Here is a 17440-nt window from a genome sequence, read left to right on the forward strand (position 1 = left end):
AAAAATTCAATTAATTGAATTTTCGAACTCATATAATATGACAAAAAAGCTCGAATGGCATTGTCAGGTTTCGAACTCACGCTTGACAATGCCACGAAAATTACAGAATTCCCCTACTGGACTACATTCATAACAAATCCGACAACAAAAAAAATAGCTGAAGACCTTTTTCGCTTCTTTAAATCCTTATCCACTACAACGTTTCGGAAATACAATGTTCACTTCATCAGGCCTACAGGACGTTTTTGACAAATTTTGGTTACATGCTTGTTTACATGCTTGTTTAAATATATTGTAAACAGGATTAAGAAAATATCATCATGATCATCATCATCATTTTCAACCGCATATCCCTATTGGTGTTGCGAGCTTAGAATATCAAGATTAACAGTCCACGCCAGCCGATCCTCCGACACTTTAGGAAAATGTTCACAGTCAATCTCCAAGCGCTCCAAGGCAAGATCCTGAATTTGAATCAGTCACCTTGTCCTAGGTCTGCCCCGATGACCTCTCAACGAGTGATTCGAGTGATTCGCTTAACCGCCCGGAGATATCTCATCTCGGCAGCTCGTACTCGCGATCTTACTTTTTCGATCATTACCCAAATCTCATGACCATAGGTGAGAATAGGAATGAATACAGCTTTGAAAACCGATAATTTAGCCGAACGACTAAGCTCGACCTCCCTAATAACGCTTTTGCCGAGCTCCCTCATTACTACAAAAGCTTTATCGATTCCTGATTATAATACGGGGGAAGAGGACATCGTATTCCTAAAATATTGTAGCGAATAAAAGTTAAAGAAAGCGAGAATTTAGTCAAGTAAAATACAGTTGACTCTCTCTCTCAATTGGGCATTTGGGGCGAAATGTCATCCGGTTTATCGACAGATTTGGGCATCAAAGGCTTTGTCAATTTCACAAAAAGCGCTCAATTATAAAGAATCACGATAAAATAGGAAGAACTGCAGCGAATTTGAGCAAATTAGCCTTATAATTCAACGTGAAAATTGTCAACAAAATTTTTCGCCCGATTGAAAAAGAGCCGATTGACCGAGAGTCTACTGTAATTCGCTTTTAACGGTTTTCAAAATAGAAAAATAAAGAATCAGCTCAAAATAGTGTTTTTATTTTGTCAGAGTAAAAGCATTTTGAAGGGCCTATTTCTCATCCGATTTGCTTAAATTTAGATTTTTTGGAAAGGTCTTGAAATTCCAAGCCCGACATCATCGGATCCAATCGATAATAAAACTGTAAAGTACCTGTAAATTACTTATTTTCTTAGAAATTCGTATTCATGGGTTGTATATATGCTTTCAATAGGAGTTAAACGGTAAGAGATATCAATTTATGGTCTTCGGTAGTTCTCCAGAAGTCTATATTTTAGAGGAATTCTTCCTATTTTCTTCCCATCACCCCTCCAAAAACATATTTTTCGGGTTATCTCGATAACAGCTCCAGTGATTTACATTTTCGAATATGTTCTGGAGGTAGTCTATTTGAGCAATTCGATAATGGGTCGACTGAGGATGATAATCTCGTTTTTTTTATGGCAGAATGTCTTTTCGATGAACATTTTTTATTAAACTTAATAGCAGGAAATAGACGGAAACACTAAACCTTTCTTGGTTTTCACAATTTTAATCTCTACGACGTTTCGAGGATGGATGTCCTCTTCGTCGTAAGAAACGTCGTAGAGAATAAAATTGTGAAAATCAAGAAAGGTTCAGGGTCTCCGTCTATTTCCTGCTACATTCTGTCGAACCGAAATTCTTTGTAAACTTAATAGCACCACCGCTTACCGAAAGGACACCTATAACCGAAAAATTGTCGACATCGAATTTTCGAAGGTTAATATTAAACCACTTTCAAAAGCCTATTTCCCAATCGCTTTGTTTAAATTTGGAAAATAAACGGAGAGTAAAACGGAAGTAAACTAGATAAAAAAAAAATCACAGGAAAATATTATTCAAGGAGAGATCTTTTTCGTGATTTCGAGCATTCCGCAAAGCTAATATGCTTTGCCACCTCTTTGAAGAAATAATAAAAAACAATCTCTGAAAAGTATAAAAACTGGAGGAAAAATATTAAAACATCTTGTTGAATGAGGACCGAAATCTCTTACCTCTTGACTTCTCTAGACCGATAAAAAATCGATTCTTTAACACAATTTCAATCGACGATTCAAAATTTACGATTATTCTGACTAAAGGATGAATTGTCAGAAAGTAATCAATTTATTAAATTTCCTTAACCGGAACTAATTTTTATTCAATCCGACAAATACAATCGTGATTCACATGTAATTGTTTTACCGAAGGAAAAGACATTAGGGGAAAGTACTCACCCTTCGAATAATGTGAATTTTCTTTCAGTTTTCCTAAGAGACTTACACATTTCTATCACAGAGAAAAAAAATACCCTAGAATCAATACTTTTTTGGGATACTTTTGGTATTAAAAGGGCTCCAATACCTCGTGGTATTAAATTCTAGGGTATTTTGGGATTAAATTCAAGAAAATCTCTGTCATTGATTTAATACCATAAAATCATTAAATTTCAATCGCAATGAGTATTGATTCTATCCCATTTTGGTATTGATTCTATCCCATTCTGGTATTGATTCTATCCCATTTTGGTATTGATTCTATCCCATTCTGGTATTGATTTTAATCCCATTTTGGGATCGATTCTATCCCACTTTGGGATTGATTCTATCCCACTCTGGGATTGATTCTATCCCATTTTGGGATTGATTCTATCCCATTTTGGGATTGATTCTATCCCATTTTGGGATTGATTCTATCCCACTCTGGGATTGATTCTATCCCACTCTGGGATTGATTCTATCCCATTTTGGGATTGATTCTATCCCATTCTGGGATTGATTTTAGGGTATTTAGGTATTGATTAAAAAAATATTCCTTGGAATCAATACCTCGTTAGTATTGATTTTAGGGTATTGTGGTATTAATTTTATCCCATCTTGGTATTGATTTTAGGGTGTTTTTATCCCATTTTCCGTATTGATTTCAGGATATTTTTATCCCAATTTTCGTATTGATTTTAGGGTATTTTCATCCTATTTTTTGTATTGATTTTCATCCCCATTTGGTATTGATTTTGGAGTACTCCAAGTATTGATTTTTTCATCCCATTTTGGTATTAATTTCATTCCAATGTAGTATTGATTTTCGCAAAGTCCAACCAAGAATCCATTTTTTTGCATCGGCCGAGATTCGATCTCACAACTTTTCAGCAAATCTTCACTTGAGAGTCGACGCCTTAGCCAGTTGCGCCACGGGACTTTGAATTTCCTTTATTACAGCACAATGAGTTTCTAATTTCATCCCATTGTGGGATTAATTTCATATAATTTCAGTATTGACTTTACCTCCAGTATTGATTCTATCACTCTGGGATTGATTCTATCCCACTCTGGGATTGATTTTATCCCACTTTGGGATTGATTCTATCCCATTTTGGGATTGATTCTATCCCACTCTGGGATTGGGGATTGATTCTATCCCACTGTGGGATTAATTCTATCCCACTCTGGGATTGATTCTATCCCACTCTGGGATTGATTCTATCCCATTTTGGGATTGATTCTATCCCACTCTGGGATTGATTCTATCCCACTCTGGGATTGATTCTATCCCACTCTGGGATTGATTTTATCCCACTCTGGGATTGATTCTATCCCATTTTGGGATTGATTCTATCCCACTCTGGGATTGATTCTATCCCACTCTGGGATTAATTCTATCCCACTCTGGGATTGATTCTATCCCACTCTGGGATTGATTCTATCCCATTTTGGGATTGATTCTATCCCACTGTGGGATTAATTCTATCCCACTCTGGGATTGATTCTATCCCACTCTGGGATTGATTCTATCCCATTTTGGGATTGATTCTATCCCACTCTGGGATTGATTCTATCCCACTCTGGGATTAATTCTATCCCATTTTGGGATTGATTCTATCCCACTCTGGGATTGATTTTATCCCACTCTGGGATCAATTCTATCCCACTCTGGGATTGATTCTATCCCACTTTGGGATTGATTCTATCCCACTCTGGGATTGAATCTATCCCACTCTGGGATTAATTCTATCCCACTCTGGGATTGAATCTATCCCACTCTGGGATTCATTCTATCCCATTTTGGTATTGATTTTATCCCACTCTGGGATTAATTCTATCCCACTCTGGGATTGAATCTATCCCACTCTGGGATTGATTCTATCCCATTTTGGGATTGATTCTATACCATTTTGGGATTGATTTTATGCCACTCTGAGATTGATTCAATCCCACTCTGGGATTGATTCTATCCCATCGGGAATGAGAATGATACCTTAATAATATAAAACTGATACCATAGTATCGTAGAATATATACCTCAGTGGGATAAAATTAATACCCTATAGTCCTTTTGGAATCGGTTTGGGAAGGAAGATGGTAATGACGTGTCTTGTGCGAGTGTTTTGTATTTAAAGTGAAGTCTGAGTGTATGCTGTCTTTTGCCTGGTTATTAGTGCAAAAGGGCTGCAGTGGATACAGTGTACACAACAAAATACCAAAATGGGGTAGTCAATACCAAAATGGGATAGAATCAATCCCAGAGTGGGATAGAATCAGTCCCAAAATGGGATAGAATCAATCCCAGAGTGGGATAGAATCAATCCCAGATAGAATCAATCCCAGAGTGGGATAGAATCAATCCCAGAGTGGGATAGAATCAATCCCAGAGTGGGATAGAATCAATCCCAAAATGGGATAGAATCAATCCCAGAGTGGGATAGAATCAATCCCAAAATGGGATAGAATCAATCCCAAAATGGGATAGAATCAATCCCAGAGTGGGATAGAATCAATCCCAGAATGGGATAGAATTAATCCCACAGTGGGATAGAATCAATCCCAGAATGGGATAGAATCAATCCCAGAATGGGATAGAATCAATCCTAGAATGGGATAGAATCAATCCCAGAGTGGGATAGAATCAATCCCAAAATGGGATAGAATCAATCCCAGAGTGGGATAGAATCAATCCCAGAGTGGGATAGAATCAATCCCAGAGTGGGATAGAATCAATCCCAAAATGGGATAGAATCAATCCCAGAATGGGATAGAATTAATCCCAGAATGGGATAGAATCAATCCCAGAATGGGATAGAATCAATCCCAGAGCGGGATAGAATCAATCCCAAAATGGGATAGAATCAATCCCAGAATGGGATAGAATCAATCCCAAAGTGGGATAGAATCAATCCCAGAGTGGGATAGAATTAATCCCAGAGTGGGATAGAATCAATCCCAAAATGGGATAGAATCAATCCCAGAGTGGGATAGAATCAATCCCAAAATGGGATAGAATCAATCCCAGAATGGGATAGAATCGATATCAAAATGGGATAGAATCAATACCAAAATAGGATAGAATCAATACCAGAATGGGATAGAATTAATACTGTTTCCTAATAAATAATGACTTTCAAAAATCAATGCTGCAATGGGATTAAATTAATCCCACGAATTCTAAAATTCAATCTCAAATTGAGATAGAAACAATACCATTTCCTCCTCAAAAAATTAATTTCATAACTTTAATACCAATATGTCCTAAAAGTAATCCCAATATTTCTTAACTTTGTTCTAGAAATTAAAATCAATCCCAATATGCACCTATTTTCAAGAAAATTTGGGATAATTTTGGTATTGAAATGGTGGGATTAAAATCAATACCATGGGTATTGAATCTGGATACTTGAAAAATTTTCTCTGTGTATTAAATTTTAGTTAGCTTATTATCAATTATTGATAATTATGTGATAATTATGTGTAAGTCTGTTAGGAAAAGTAAAAGAAATTCACATTATTAGAAGGCATGAACGTTCGAAGGGAGAGTACTTTCCACTACCCTTTTAAATCAATATTCAGAAATCGTGATATCAAATTTGATTTCCAGCAGACAGGAACGATAGTTATTTCTTTTGTGCAGACAAAATTATCATCATCATTTCATGAATCACAACAAGTGACTTGAGTGCTATTTTTAGTCGATTGGAGTGTGAGGATTTTCGGCTCTTGTGAATATGTCTGGATCATCTACCTCCCAAAGTGTTTATTTGGATTTATTTTGGTCCATTCATTAGCTCCTCTTAGGCATTTATTTGCACCAATTAGCATGTATCGAATCTCATTAGATACCAATCTTGGGCATCTCTCGTTTTGTATTTGGCCACCAAAGGAGAACTTACTTGTCATCGAAGGTGAACTGGGAATTGAGAACTGTGAACATCTTCTGGTAGAGAGTGTTGAAGAAGGAATCCATAGCCTCAGACAGGTCAACCTTGCCTCTGGCGTAGTATCCTTCGAGTTCCGTGAAGAGATCCGAGAAGACATAGGAATTCTGCTCGTAGATGGCCCCGTAGGTTCTCTTGAACATGGCATGAAATTCCTTCTTGGACTCCGACAGCAGATCTTTGAAGTAATCTGGAAGAGATTGGAATTTGGCAAGTGATCATTAATTTAACATATCAGGTTCTTGCCGTTTTGCAAATGATGACTTCATATTGCAAGAATTGCCAATCAATTCCCATCGCGAGTTTCTCTGTCCCAATCGCACGAAGAAAAAATAAATAAACGATTAGCTCAACATTCTCACACCCACTGAAAGCCCCTGGAAATTGTCTTATCTCAGACGATGTCCACTTGCCTCGTCGTCTGCTCAAACCTCCTCCGGACAATTCGCCGGCCGTTGTCTCTCTCCTGAGCACAGAAAAGTGGTTCGCCTTCGAGATATTTTGCGGTTATTGACGCTTACGATATTACCTCATTGTGATTCAATTAATTGCTCATTGTGGGAAAAAAAATCGAATGTGATTTTCGAACATGCGTCACAGTTTCCTTATCGGTAGCTCTCACAGTGTAAGAAAAGTAAATTGATTGGAATGCACACTTGCTGGGAAAATTAATTAGTGTCACCGTAACGCGAGAAGCCACTCATTTGGCTCTTCATCATCGCATGTCACAGGCGGAGAATCACTTTAGAAATCCGTCAAAGTTGCACTTTAGCCACTTGGGGACTTCTCAAAGTTGTCTAAGGCTTCAATTTCTTTTAGAATTTCATTGTAAATTTAAAATTTCATTAAAAAAGTTGTTATAAAGTGACATAGTGTGCTTTATGACTGATATATGACTAAAATATAACCAACATGTTACTCAAAAGTAAAAAAAATGAGTTTCAGAATCTTCAAGAATTAGGTACTTATATTTCATTCTAATTGTTTTAAAAATTCATCAAAAAAATAATTCTTAATTTAGAATAGTTTATATAAATTAAAATTATGTTACATGACTAACTCATAATAAGTTCGTTACCAAAATTCTCCTCAAATTTCAAAAATTAATGGCTACGGTACATCTATTAGACCAGGAAAGTTTCCTGAAATTAAAATTCACTTTTTTTTCTTTTTCTCGATAAGTGATCAAAACTAATATAGATCTAGCTGAAGATCCTATATAACATAATGAAGTTTGATGAATTACTAACTTATGACCATGTTATTACTAAATATCTACCCAAAAACAATTCTAAAGACACTGAAGCCCCCGAATATACACTCTAAAGCCTCTGAATATACACTTTAAAGATATTTAAATGTAATTGATATACTAAATGACTTAAATATAACTAGAATAGTTCTTTAATAAATCGGATTAGATTTATTACTTCATGGTTGTAACAAAAACAATTTACTTTTCAAATCCAAAACTAATAAAGACGTTAATTTCATAATCAAATTAATTTTCGAAATGTCGATTTGATGAAATTACTCCTATCTTTTATAATAATATAGTTATTACTGAGTTATTTTCAAGTCATATTATATTTATCTCACTAAATTCTAATAAAAGCCGAGCACTTAATGTTCCATTTGTAATCATGTACTTCTGTAAGTAAATTCAAGGAAATTTTAAGTTAAAAAAAAAAACAACTTAGTGCTCTACAACATGATTGTCACATTCGAGTGATATGTCAGTCATTTTAGTAATATTTTAGTCAATTATTCAAATAAAAACTGTTTTATTATTTTTTAATTGCGGCTTCAATGTAAGAAAGAATTCCATAAATTTAAATACAGATTAAAGTAATATGTCTAAAATAACTTGTAAACTGCAGTCATATTTTAGTCATATTCTGGTTATTGAAGAATATTTCAAATAAAAACTGTTCTTTTATCTTTCCGGCTGAAACTTTCAGTACATTTACACCAAAAAGTGACACCTTATGTACTCGCATTATCAATCAAGTGGTAGTGAGCTCAGAGAAATGATAGATTTGAGGCAATTTCCTCGTAAATTTTTCTGATTAACTTTTTAGCTACTTTTTTGTGGGTCACACTGGAATAGTGGTTGAGTTCGGTCGATTCGTCACATTGAGCTTTATCTAATCTCTCTTCCAATATGTGCATAGACTTTTAATCATCCAAGAACGGTGTTTGAGGTAGAAGAGTGGCATTTGGTGTATTTTATAGAGCACGCAATTGACAATGCGAGTTTATTTTTTTTTTCTTGGGATTGTACAGAATGTCTAAAAATATCGAGGCAATTTCATTGTTCAGGATTGAAGCAAAAAAAAAAGAGCACGAAGATTGTGAGAATGAAGAGGAAGAAGAACACAGAGTTCATTCATGGGAAGACAGTGAAACCTCATCCAGTTCATCTCCCAATATCATTTACAAATTGCATCAATTGAAATTGAAATTATAACAAGAGAGAAAGAGAGTTCATTGTCTATTTTTAAACATTTAAAGTTGAAGAGGAATGGAAAGAATATGGTATAAGAAAAAGTTCCATGGCTTGATTCACTCCAAATGCATCGACAAGAGTTGGAGGAGATGTCTTGATGATAAACGAGGATGAAGTTGTTATATATTGAGCATCCCAGGAAATGGCCGAAAAAAAGAGATAAAGCGTGAGTTCAATTGAGACACATTTTCACCGTGGTTTCAAATGAACTTAAATACAATCTAGTCCTGAACTCCATTGAACTGCACATAAATACATTAACAGTTTATACTTCAGGCACTGGGCTTAGTGCCTCAATATAAATAATCGTCGAATATATTACACGTGTATATATACAGAGTTATTTACATGCGAGTTATATGTGGGATACATATTATTGTAGCACTTCCCAAACTTTCCAATTCAGATCAAACGAAAGGAAATCGGGAAAATTGAATATGTTGTATGGCAGATTCAACTTTTTGAGGTTATGTTTAAATTCTACCGCCTACAGCACATATTCATAAATACCCCTTGTTTCTGCTACAACTACGTAAAAATCCATAAGATTAACATGTAGAAATATTTGTCAATGTTATTAATCTTAAAGGTTATGTTGAAAAATATTGAATCTGTATTAATAAAGTTGTAATTGGAGGTTATTCATTTGATATAACATAATATTAAAATTCTTATTCATTTTAAAGAAATGAAAAGCAAGACACTAAATCAATCCAAAACATTTTTTTTACAAACAAATCTATTTGCCATTTCTGACTAACCGCAATGCTTACTTTTTGAGGTTATGTTCAAAATTTTACACAAAGTAAGGAAAATTTTAACAAAGAATTTTCATGAGGTCAAAAAAAGCTATACAATTAGCCTAAATATCTTGTTATTTAGACAAGGGATTTTTTTTAAATAAAATTTTGAAATTGTGAGATCAGGCAGTTTGTTTCGAAGACATAACCTATAAAATACTTAAGCAATTTCAGTACTTTAGATTAATTTTTGCTTTAAAGTTAGTTAACCCTCTAACGTTGTTTTCTTTAATATGCGAAAAAAAGTTCTAAAACAATGTTTTCTAGGATAATTATGATCCAATAAAGCCGAAAAAACCATCCATTCTTCATTATCTTTTTAGTTTAGGCGTTAGGTGAGAAAATTTAAAAATTTTTTGAAACTCTTTTTGCTTCTAAAATTCACATTTTTAGTTTTTTCAATTTTTTTAAATAAAATATACAAAGTAGAATGACATATCTTTGAGTAAAAAATAAATTTATTTTAGTCAGATAATTTTAAATAGGTATTTTTATGGAAATTGAAAATGAGTTTTTTTGCACAAATATTTTTTGTTGCTTTTTCTCTGACCTGTCACACAAAACTGGCAATAGCAACAAAACGAAGAGTCAAAATGAGTTAAAACTTTCAAGAGATGTTTATAAGACTATTATCGAGGACACTACCCAAGCAGCAATTTTTTCTTAAAATGGTCTTGTAGAATTCCCTAAGAAATTCACTATAGAACTAAAAATCTATTTATTTACTTATAACGCTCTTGGTTCCATCACTGAGATTACTATGAGTAAAGTGGCGCACTCTTAAGGATCTTAAGAGCTGCTATGGGAATTTCAACAGAAAATTTTCACTTTAAGTCTTTTAAAAGTGCTCTATAAGACTTGTCTAACACTTGGTTCTATAAGGCAGCTATTTTGCTTCTTGGGTATAGCACTTTTAAATAAATAAACCTTTATTGTCGCAGTAAATGTGATTTTTGTGAAGACCGTCTGGAGGCGGTCTTACCCCTTAGAGGGTTAAGTTACTTAGAATGTTAGGTGACTGAACATATTTAAAATTTTAAAATACATTCAAAATAAAAAAAAAACAGAAGGAATTTTAGAATGGGTCCTTTTAAGCAAATTTAATTTTAAATAAAACATTAACTATGAAAAATTAAGAAAGCTTAAAAATTTTAAACCATATTAAATTTTAACCATGTAGGTTTAATCAATTTAAATTTTTACCTTTAACCCTCTAACGGGTAAGACCGCCTCCAGGCGGTCTTCACAAAAACGTTTAATTTCATCAACTTTAGGATTTTGGTAAAATTAGGGTTTTTGGCTGCCATAGATTTAAAACGCCTCATTGACTGCAGCATCTGTGGTCTAGGTGTGATAAAGACATGAAATAACATTTTCCAAGACATCTCATTTCACCCAAAAACACTAAATTTCTAACTTGTAGGGTGTTTAATAAAATCTTAATGACTCCAGCTCCATCTACGATACACCGACGAAGTCTATAATTGTTTTGCAAATTCTTATGCATGTTCGCAGCTTAATAAAATAAATTGAATTTTGCATTCTAGCAATTTTCTTTGCATAATGTAAATAATTGTATTAAATGAACAACCGTGTAATTTACCATCGCAACTCGAAAAATGGCTCGTTGAAGAAGAAGAACGAGCCAAAGAGGCGGAGGAGGAGATTTGTGTACAACATTTTATAATTGTACGTTTAGTTTTGAAATTATACTTGTAAACTTGAGATCATTCTCTTATTATTCCCTCACAGACACCAGCTCACATCGCCGGAGATGCAATTGGAATAAAATTAAATGATAGAGCCTGTGTGAGGTACAATATTCCAATGGAGAGAGAGATGTCTGTTTATTTTCTCCAACGAACATTATTATCATCACAAATATAAACACAGGAGGATTTCTTGTCTTCGAGGCCCCCCATTCGATACCACAAAAAGCTAAAGAAAAAAAAATACAACCCAGAGAGATCTCCCGAAGAATTGGGAAATCTCATTCACAAAACCTCTCTGCGTCAATTGGACTAATTGGAAGATTAGTCTAATTTTCCTGGAAGATTATCCGAGACCATTGCGAGATTTCTGAAGACAAAGTGTACTCATTTTACTAACTATTACTATTTATTCCAATTTGTGCTTCAGTGGATCAATTGTGTTAGAAAATCCGTTTGAAACCGACACTCGAGTTTTGCTGGTGAAGCTTAAACTTACAAAAACCACTTAATAAACTTCACAGTATCCGTCAGAGAAGAATGTCGCACTTTGGAGATTTATGCTGTGCAATTTGTCGGATAGAATTTCAAAGAGAAAGAGCAATGGTAGCGTTTGGTGGGAAACTTTGTTCAACTATGTTAGTAAAGTGAATTCTAGAGGCGCCCTTTCTAATTTCCCCAAAGACTGTGATAAACGTCTAGTCCCTAAATTAAGGGGTTGGTAAAGTGACCCAAACTTTGTATAGTACTCAAATTCAAGAGCATACTTTTGCTTGCCTAAAAAGAGATAACGTTTTAATTACTGGAGTAATCTAAGGGGTGATTCGAATGCAATCTTAAAAGTGGTTTGAGATCTCGGTTTTCCGAAAAAAATTATGGATTCCTGTAAAGTAAATCATTATGTTATCAATCGTAGATTTTTTTTGATATGCCTGGTTCAAGTTTTCCGCAATAACTTACCCCTTTGCATTATTGAGATTGTATAGCGGTCTACGTCATGATACTTCTTATTTCAATCACTTCATAAATCACCTCTCAACTTTTTAAGAATTTCCTTGCAATAGTCGGTATGTAAACAGTTAGGACCAAGATGAAATAATTGAGAATTGATCTTTAAACAAAGACCGCTCCGATTAAGCTTAACTTATTTCTATCGGTTAAGAGATAAGCTATTTAGTATACTTTAACCTATGACCTTGAGAAAGTACAAGAATAACTTATTACATGTCGTTTCTTTATATGGAAAAAATCCCTACTTAAGTAGCCTATAAAACAAGATTGAACCAAAGAATATGAAATAAAGCAAATTTGGTATTGCTTTAGAAGAAAATTCAGAAAATTAGTCAAATTAAACGTTAAAAAAACAGAATTATTTCTATATGTAAGCCCTGATCTAAATCTAATGAAGGCCAAATGGGGAGAGGGAATGGTAGTACTACACATAGCTTATTCCCTTCAATTCCTATATTCACCTACAAGCGGGCTAAATGCCTAGTAAGCTCCGGTATACTCAAGGGAAGTAATAGAAGATTGGGTACCCAACCCCTGTGCGAAGTCCCGAACCTGATGCTAACGAACAGGGGATCTGGTCCTTCTTGAGAAGGTTGGGCGAGGGGCTAGCAAACCCTCCCCGTAAAAAACAAGATTGTTACGAAAACTAGCAAGGAGCCTCCGATAAGAACGAACTTTTCGATATCGACCTTTGCTACGTTTCTGAAACGAGCTGACGGAGAGTCGTCAGAACTGGAGAAGGTTTGTGCAAGAGACTCGGTCGCTTCAAGAGACGTTGTAGCTACCTAAGTAAGTAAGGCTTAATGGGGGCTCAACTAGATAAAATTACGAACTTGTAGAAGGAAATTGGAGAACAGAAGGTGCCACCCATTTTTGACTTCATGAGATTGAACGGTTAACGGCGTCTGATGCTCACTCACTGAAGACTAAGGACAGTTACCTAACAATAAGAGTCCCAAAGCAACCTTTCAGCACCCAGGGATGGTAGAGGTTGGGCGTGTCAAAGGAATAAAGGATTAGGATTGGTGGGTTACTGCCGTCGACTGGGTTGATATGTCGTCGGTTGCGGCTACCTCTGTCGTATCTGCATTTGTTTTGTATCTGCATTCGGAGCAACTACAATACAGACATCCCCTTTTGCGTGAAATGCTGACACAAAATAAATGCAGATACGACAGAGGTAGCCGCAACCGACGATGTGTCGAATAGGACCTACGCTCCACATTGGAAAGACTCCAATGTCAAATTTTATAATTCGAAATAAATTTTAACGAGTTCAAGCTCGATAATATAATGTATATTTCAAAAATTAAAAAAACGCGCAAGGCATTTTGAAGATAAATCAAGGGGACGAGGTCGTGAAGCTTTTCTGGTTAACCGCTCTAGTAACGGCTAAACAGACAATTTTTTAAGTAAAAAATATCTATCAAATATAATACATTAAGGGAAAGCGCGCTACCCATCGCTACCTTCGGGCGACTCAAGTTTCGGACAACTCAATTTGTTTTTTGTGTTCTTAATAGATTTTCTCATTGTAGTCGAGATTTTCCACCTGATAGCGAAATAGAGCCCGGCTGGTGGATTCCCTTCCCTGTTCGCGGGAAATTCATATTTCCCGCCTCTCGCTCCAAGCAAGGCCTTTTACTGGCGGTATAGTTCTGTTGCCCGCCGTGTGGGGGAGATTGGCTGACAGGCGACACTGTCAGTCAGTCGGTAACATGGCCTGGAAGAGTTCGGATGGGGGCACAGAGCTGGGTCGCTGCCGGGCAATTGGCCGCGATAAGCCTTGGTCTCCATGAGGAATCTTTCAGGGCATAAGCCCGGCTTCATCATGGTTCTTTTCCGAAAATTATAGGCATGGAACTAGCTAGTAATTATATTATTATATGGGTCAAATTAATTAAAAACATATTGAAAAAAAAGAGCCGTTCGAAGCTTGAATCGTCCGAAGGTAGAACGATTTCCCCGACTTTGGATAGTAAGAATAACAGTTCAGTAGCAAGAAAATATATCGCTCAATAATTAAAATAATTATACTTTTTAAAAGGTGCTCTTGAAAGCAAAATTAACTTTGCGTACAAATTATATTTTTAAGTCAGAAAACAATATTTGCGTCCACCGTCGTCTCAGCGGAAAACGGTGAAACGGTTGCTGTATGTGATATACAATATATGCAAATTTCGTCGTTTGCAAAAGTTATAGAGTTTTATTACAATCAAGTTCCTTAAATACAAACTCTTCAAATTAGATTGACGACCGTTAGGGATTATCTGAAAGTAAGCCAAGTTCCTTAATTTCGATTTGTTGATAGAAACCAATCTTCATAACGGTCAGAACGAGAATTTGGGAGAAAATCCGGGCACATAAGCTTCTAAAGAATAAGCAAAATCCTTGAAAACAGTGACAATGAAAACAATGTAATTAACTGTTGTAAAATCAACAATAATAAGCTCTTTAAACGGAATGGAAAAATTGAAAAATCTCGCAGATAACAGACGTACCTGAACTAGCAGTCTATTAATCTCTAAATATCATCATTTAAATTAACAACTGTGCTAATTGCATTTGCTTAGTGTCTGAATTCATTGCAAACGACACATTGTTGCGTGGAATTTGTAACCAATGCAAACGCAAAGAAAATGTAGTTAGCATAGTTGGTGATTAAACTGATGATATGTATGCTTCTTTAATTCAAAGTAAATAATATCACATGGAAGTTTTTATTTTTTTTAAATGGCGTTCAAATTTGAGAATTGAGAAATGATTTCAGAGGGATATCTCCGATGATTTCCAGGCGAAAAGGTAATCAGCCTAAGATGAAAACTATTTTTTGGTTTCTACCCTAGAGCTTTCGATCCTAATGGGGATCTTCTTCAGTTGCTGGAAGGGTATTAAAGTTATTTATTTCCAACAATTTTTTTAACTTTTGATATAATGAAGGTCGTTTTTTGGACAATTTTTTAAAACTCACTCAACTAAATTGTGTTTCCAGAGTCTTTCTCAAAAATCGTGTAGCTCATGGGGTTATAGATAATCACCAGCAAGATGTCAATGTGGGGCAGTTTTTTTTTCTTTTAGAAACTGTCACTGAAGAAGATACTCATCAGGATCGAAAGCTCTGGGCAATACCAAAAAAGTGTTTTCATCTTAGGTTTACTACCTTTTTACAGGCAATCACCGGAGATATCCTTCTGAAATTATTTGTGCCAGTCCATTTGTGAGCGAATTGAGAAATGTCATTTATACCCCTCATATGTTCGTATTTGCACAACTTTACTGTAATTGAAAACAAATATTTTGTAAAATTGTTCGTAAATATTTGTGAATTCCGACTGGGGACTTACGAAATGCTAGTAAATTGTATAATCCACAAAAAGTTTGTAAAATTTTGTACTTTTTCACAAACATTCTTCGTAACATGATCAATTGCCTAACATTTATTATTCTTTTGCAAACATTTGTTCGTACGTTTTTGTTTATCTGACAAAACTTCACGAGCAAAAGACAAATTTTTACGAACATTGTTTTGTGTGTCTACAAACATTTACGAACAATTATTTATAGAAGAACAAAAACGCTAGTCAATTGATCATGGGACGAACAATGTTTGTGAAAAAAATTACAAGCATTCAAGACCTTTTTAGTGGGTTGTACGATTTACGAGAATTTTGTAAGTTCCCAGTAGGAAGTCACAAACATTTACGAACAATTTTACGAAATATTTTTTTTCTGAATACCTTTAATCTCTTTCCAATATTTGTTGTTATTCTTTTGCTTTCTTTATTCGGGCTTTTCCCAAAGTGGAGAGGAGTTTTAAAAATGCTTCATACAAAGTAAATTTTTGGCTAGAGTTATGTCCTGGCAACATCAATAAGTGATATATTGCACTTTTCGTGCTTTACGAGCAAAAAAAATCTACGCTTCCTGTCTGAAAAATTTTTGTAATATATCGAAAGTGTATCTTTATATCCCAATTTGGAAGCTTTTATTGCCAAGAACTGTGGCCAACGTGGCCAAGATTTTCAATTAGGAAGCCCCAATGAAAGCAGATAGAGACTCTTGAATCAAACTTGGCAAAAGCTCTTGATCAATCACATAAATCTCATCTTGTACCCACTTGAAAACTCGAGCCAAGTGAACCCTCGAGATTGTTGGATTTTAAATAAAATAAATTGAAATTGGAGAGAATATCAAAAGCTCTCGAGCACACAAGAAGAAGTAGCTCGAGAAAGGTCAAATCTGCACATCGCAAATTCCTTTCTCTCTTGGGCGGTTTCTGCTGGAGGTATTGCACTCTCTAATCTACAGGTAAGATCCTAAAACCATCTTCCGCATGTCGCACGGTGTGCGAATAATTAGATTAGAATTGAGGCCATCAGCAATGGCCCCAATTGAAACACTTACCATTGAACTTCTGTGCACGATTGTGGAGTACTGAGGCTAATTTTCCAATTAAATCTTTGGTCTGTCTCTCCATGTGAACCCTGGAGACGTCAGCGAGGCGCATCTCCATGTTGTAGGAGCAACACGTGCCAGCGGCTGGAACTGAGCAGTACTTGAGGGGCAGATCTGGAAGATAGAAGAAAAGAGAGGCATAAGATAGGAGGAACACTCTTCAACTTCGCGACATTAATGAAACGAAAAAAGGAAAATTTGTAAAAATGACTAATGTTTAGTTGAAACTGATTTGGAAAGTTCAATCTGTTCTTTAGTCTATTTTCAGTTAGTTTTTTAATTTTATTTGTATCCAGGATATATTGATGCAAGATATTAAGGATCACCAACATTTCTAAATTTATTTCAATAATTTGTCCGGTTAACAAAAGTATTAGTCCCGTGAAAAATTGCTTAATTTATTCTAACAATTCTTTTGTCAATGTGACTAATGTTTGTAAACCCAAACAGTCAGACTCAGAAAACCGATAGAAATGGTTCTTCAAATTCTGCTTACTAAAGTTACTAATTTTAATTCACCATTTTTAACTAAAAGTAACAAGTATTTAGTCAATTCAACAAACTTTCGCTCTCAATCAAATGCGCAGCATCAGAGAAATTTCTCAAGCGTGTCGGCATCACTTGAGAAAATCCCTCGGAAAA

The 17440-nt window shown here is 35.2% G+C and overlaps 1 protein-coding gene across 1 annotated transcript in view; it reads right to left on the reverse strand.

Annotated features, from left to right (window-relative positions):
• Positions 1-17440, reverse strand: part of LOC129797955 (glypican-4) — a 69112-nt gene that overhangs the window by 13786 nt on the left and 37886 nt on the right. The window contains exons 2-3 of the mRNA XM_055840850.1: positions 16748-16912; positions 6270-6504 (exon numbers count right to left, since the gene is read on the reverse strand). Coding sequence (XP_055696825.1) covers positions 6270-6504; positions 16748-16912 — 400 coding nt within the window. The remainder of the gene's footprint in view (positions 1-6269; positions 6505-16747; positions 16913-17440) is intronic.

Source organism: Phlebotomus papatasi, chromosome 1, assembly GCF_024763615.1.
Source record: "Phlebotomus papatasi isolate M1 chromosome 1, Ppap_2.1, whole genome shotgun sequence".
NCBI classification, from domain to species: Eukaryota; Metazoa; Arthropoda; class Insecta; order Diptera; family Psychodidae; genus Phlebotomus; species Phlebotomus papatasi.